The following is a 5,077-nucleotide window of genomic DNA, read 5'->3' on the forward strand; positions in this document are numbered from 1 at the left end:
TCTGGGGCTCCAGTCTGGCACCTATTCAGAAAAGATTAAAGAAAATCTGATAATCTCAGTCCAGTATTATTTATTTCACAACAGATTATTTTTCCCCCTCAAGTTTATATACCAGTTTAAATACTAGTTTGATATAATGGGAAAGAAATGTTGATTTTATTTCCCCCCAACATTCCCAATTTGACCCTACATTGTCTATTTGTATTCTCATTCTCAGCAAAACTGCATAGTAATTGGAAGAATATTTTTCAAAGGATCGAAGAGTATAAAGTGCTAATTTCTCTGTCATCGTTGACTCTTTGCAACCCTGTGGATTGTAGCCCACTAGGCTCCTCTATGCCTGGAATGCTCCTGACAAGTATACTGGAGTGGGTTACCATTCCCTTCTCCAGCGTATCTTCCCGATCCAGGAATCCAACCCAGAATCTCTCACATTCTAGACAGATCCTTTACCTTCTGAGCTACATGTAGCCTAAAATCCCTCTGCAAATTAGTAGCAAAGAACAACCCACTCCAGTACCCTTGCCTGGAAAATCCGATGGAGGGAGAAGCCTGATAGGTGACAGTCCATGGGGTCGCAAAGAGTCCGACACGACTGAGCAACTTCACTTTCATTTTCAACAAGTGATGCAAATAGCATATCCACTAGATGGCAGAGTGACACAGTAATTTAAAACAAGGCACAAATAATGGGCATTGATTGCTTTAGAGAAAGCAGCAGAAACTATTCCGTGAAGGAAAAATGTGACCTGTCATGTCGACGAACGGAGGATGCTGAGGCCACCAAGCCATCAGCATGGCTTCTGCACCCCCACCTCCCGCTCAGGCTCGTGAGCCCTGAGGAATTCTGGATCAAAACAGAGCTGCACCCTGAGGGAACACAGGATAGAAAAGAATAGCGTCCTGGTCCTAAGTAGTTAAGGTGCAGCTCGAAGCGATGGTTTCAAGGAGCCCAGACTGTTCCCTCTTCAGGTGCAGAAAAAGCCTAAATTCGTTGACATGAGCTTTCTGGTTTTCTTTAATTTCCAATAATCTTCTGATGGTCTGATGCCGGTGCCAGCCAGCAAGGTCTATCAGATCCCGAGAACGTGCGCCGTGCGGCTGAGAAAGAAAACTACAGCAAAAGAATTCTACAACAAAGATGGGGTCGAGAGGATCAGACATGTCTCCACGAAGGGATGCAGTCTGACCACGACTTTATTCAGCATCTTATATTTATACAGGGGAGCGTGAGAAAGACAAGACAGTTAGCATTTTTCTTAGTTGACCTATACATCTTACAAAAACTCACAAGAAATTTTGAGAGCATGGGAATGGCATCCTGTTATTATTTCTTACACCAGATAAGCAGATTATTTCCCTGTGCACGAGGAGTTTGTCCAGAACTCCAGGTGTCTGCAGTAAATAGTCGCCTAATCTCCGGGGTGGCGGGACAGAGAGCTATGTTTGCAAGCAAACCCTCAAGGACTGAGGAAGCTCCCAGAGCTGTGTCCTTTGGATAAAGGACCCCGTTCTCACGGGCAGCTCCCTGCATCTCCCCCTTTCCTTTTATATAGGCGCACGCTTATGTTCCTTTAACTGCAGACCATTTTCATAGATGGAAGCCTTTATCATCCATAGATCATCAATCAGTTTTTTAATTAAACAAGGTGCAAGAAATAAAACAGTTTCATTAGTGTATATGGGAATAGACTGACCCTCCCAGCTCACCAGTTGGAGAAGGGGAGGGTCGGGAAAATAAGTCCAGTAAGCACTTGAATATTCTTCAGAATGTGCAGTATTAATCTGATTTAAGATAATTAATAAGGTTATCAGGAAGCTTAAAGGTGATATTGGATCGCCCTGCACAGCAACACGATTCTGTGTCTCTCGCATCAATGCCTGAAGTTGTTGCCGAGATAGTAATTCATCATGCTCTTGAATCGTCAGTCTCTTCATCTGGCTTACTAGAGATCATCTCCGCCATGCATACCAACCTTTCCGGCAGCCAGCGCGGCGCTTCGGCATCCTGTGGGAAAACACAAACATGCCCTCGTCCCCAAATTATTACAGGATCTGGTCCATACCACTTTCCCACAAATGGGTCTTTCCAAAAGACTTTATGTCTTATTGTTTGCGCATCAAAGTTCCAAAATCGCTGTGCTGCTGAACGGCCACATATATCCAATTGTAAAAAATTTAGAACAAATAAAGCATGGTTTAGAGAGTTGGAGGGGGTACTGACATACAATTTCCCCTTCTTTAGTTTTTGCAATTTATGTTTGAGAGTTTGATGTGCCCATTCAATGATTCCTTGACCTTGAGGATTATAAGGGATACCTGTTTTATGTGAGATAGACAATTGTGTACAAAATAGTTGAAATTTTTTTCCAGTGTATCCTGGACCATTGTCTGTTTTTATGGTTTTAGGGATTCCCATAACAGCAAAACATTTAATGCAATGAGCTATACAATGTTTGCTAGCTTCTCCGGATTGTAGAGAGGCATGTAAAAAGCCGGAGAAGGTGTCAATAGTAACATGAACAAATTTTTGTTTACCAAATTCAGGAATATGGGTAACATCCATTTGCCATATGTCATTTGGCAACAATCCTCGGGGATTAACTCCATAATGGGGGATGCTAAAAAATTGAGGACATGTTTGACACTGCTGAACAATCTGTCTGGCAGCTTCTCGAGTAATGCCAAATTGAAGTCTCAAGCTATGGCTGTTTTGATGGTGCAAGCTGTGGGATGTTTTTGCCATTTGTTGCAATGAAGGAAATATCATACGTGTAGCTTCGTCAGCCAAAGCATTGCCTCGTGCTAAAGGTCTAGGAAGTCCAGAGTGAGCACGAATATGACTGAAATAGCATTTATTAACTCTGGAACAAATTAAATGTTGTATATCACGAAAAAGAGTTTGGATAGTAGAATTCAGGATACCAATAAATGGAACAGTCTCAATAGTTTTTAAGGCTCTTGTGATATATTGACTGTCAGAATATAAATTAAATGGAGCAGAGATTTGTAATAAAGCCTGAAGAATGGCAAATAGTTCTACTTCTTGAGCAGACTTATAATTAGTACGCCAGGCGGCAGTATTGTCTTGTATAATCAGACTAGCTATTCCATTAGAAGAGCCATCAGTAAATACAGTTAGGGTGTCGGCAAGGGGCTGAGAAACAATGATTTTTGGAAAGAGAAATTGGTGATAGTGAACAAATTGCAAAATTTTATCCCTTATCCCGCTTTTGTTGCTGATACAGTACTTCTTTGACTGTCTTTCCCTGTAATGCCGCGGCCAAAGTTATGCCTTGAACATACGAAGGGCCGATCTCGGCACAAATCCGTACATAATCGGATAAGCCTCCCTTTTTTCTGTAAGGTCTCAGGGCAGCTTGACAAGCCAAATTGGCATTCTCATAAGCAAGCTGTTTAGCCAACACCATTCCCGCCTGCTCATCCCCTATCATTTTACTAATTGCCTCAAGCAGGCGGGCAACAAAATCCTGATATGGTTCATCTGGCCCCTGGAGAATTTTAGATAAATCTTCAGTCTTTTTATCAGAATTTGGAAGTCTTTTCCATGCTTGTAGAGCCGCAGCACTAATCTGAGGGTAGGCTCCGGGCAAATAATTAAGTTGATTATTAGTGTCTCGATAATCCCCCCCTCCCACCATCATTTCATAAGTGGTGTTCAGTCCCTGTCACTGACTGATATCGGCTGTGATCCCACACTGCTCAGCAAACTCAGATTTCCATAGTAAATAATCTCTTCCAGATAAACAAGCCCGAGCAACCTGTTTCCAATCATTAGGTGGCAGATTTTGATTTCCTAAAGCCTCTATAATAGCCTGAGTAAATGGCGCAGTCGGGCCGTATTGTGCACAAGCCATTTTAAACTCTTTTAGTTGCTTAAAGGGCAGCGGTTCATAATACCTCTGCTGTTGAGCATTTTCAAATACTGGATAGATTCCTGAAAACCCGGGAATATATTCTCCTTCTTCATTAGCTCACTTAATCGCTTGTTGAAGAGGAGATAATAATATCTCACTTCTAATTTTTATGTTTTCACCGGGCAAAGAAGCAGGGATAGATATAAGCTCTTGCAGTTCTATGAAAGGCGGAGGTGGGTTGAGCCCAGCAAGAACCGAGGGAGGATATCCTGGAGGCAAAGGCTGGCTGGAGTGGGAGTCTCCCTGTGCATCCTTTTTTACTGCTATAACAATCTTCTGAATTAAATTCTCCAGCTGTTCTTCAGAAAGCCCTGAATGCTTTAATTCCCCTTTTCCTGAGGGGGGTTGCATGTTAACCATCATCTCCCAAGGCATATCCTCTCTATGGTACTGAGCTGCTTGTTCATTTAACTCTTCCTGTTCATCAGAGCTTAACACATCATCATTCCCTCCAGCCTTACAAGCTGTTCCCTCAGACACAGCATAAAGCGACTCAGGCGGAGGGGTGGAAGGCTCTGCAACTTCGGGTTCTGTGGAATCCCTGAGGGCTGTTTGAGTCTTATGTCCCTCATGTTCAGGATCCAGACAGTCTCTTATGAGAGTCCACAAAGAGAAAGCATCCACAGGGACACGATTGGGACCATGTAAGGAATAATATGTCTGTAATTGTTTTCCTACTTTCTTCCAAGTTTCCAGACTAACTGTTCCTTCTTCTGGAAACCAAGAACAAACATCTTCTATAAAAAGTAAAAACTTCTCTAGGTGTAACTTATTTACATGAATTCCCCTACCTTTTAACATAGTTTTCAACATATGTACAAATAACTGGCAGCTATTGCCTTGTCCCATGATTTATTACTCTCAACAATAACACTCCCTGCCCTTTACTTTAATTAATTAGGAATTCCTCTTTACTTACTCCAATCTTGGCAGGCAGCGGCCGTCGTCGCACTCCGATTCTCGAGTCCCTGTTCGGGCGCCACCTGCCGGTGCCAGCCGGCAAAGTCGATCAGGTCCTGAGAACGTGCATGGCGCGGCTGAGAAAGAAAACTACAGCAAAAGAATTCTACAACAAAGATGGGGTCGAGAGGATCAGACATGTCTCCACGAAGGGATGCAGTCTGACCACGACTTTATTC

General features: G+C 42.8%; 1 protein-coding gene across 1 annotated transcript; it reads right to left on the reverse strand.

Annotated features, from left to right (window-relative positions):
- Nucleotides 1-909: 909 nt before the first annotated feature.
- LOC104983165 (endogenous retrovirus group K member 8 Pol protein-like) lies at nt 910-3,214 on the reverse strand (the record flags this gene model as incomplete). Its single annotated transcript, XM_010832629.1, is given in 3 exon segments — nt 910-1,101; nt 1,977-2,045; nt 2,048-3,214. Coding segments are annotated over 3 exon segments (1,428 nt in total), but the record flags the coding sequence as incomplete, so codon positions are not given.
- Between the last annotated feature and the right edge of the window lie 1,863 nt (nt 3,215-5,077).

The sequence above is a fragment of the Bison bison genome, unplaced genomic scaffold (genome assembly GCF_000754665.1).
Source record: "Bison bison bison isolate TAMUID 2011002044 unplaced genomic scaffold, Bison_UMD1.0 scf7180017861828, whole genome shotgun sequence".
NCBI classification, from domain to species: Eukaryota; Metazoa; Chordata; class Mammalia; order Artiodactyla; family Bovidae; genus Bison; species Bison bison.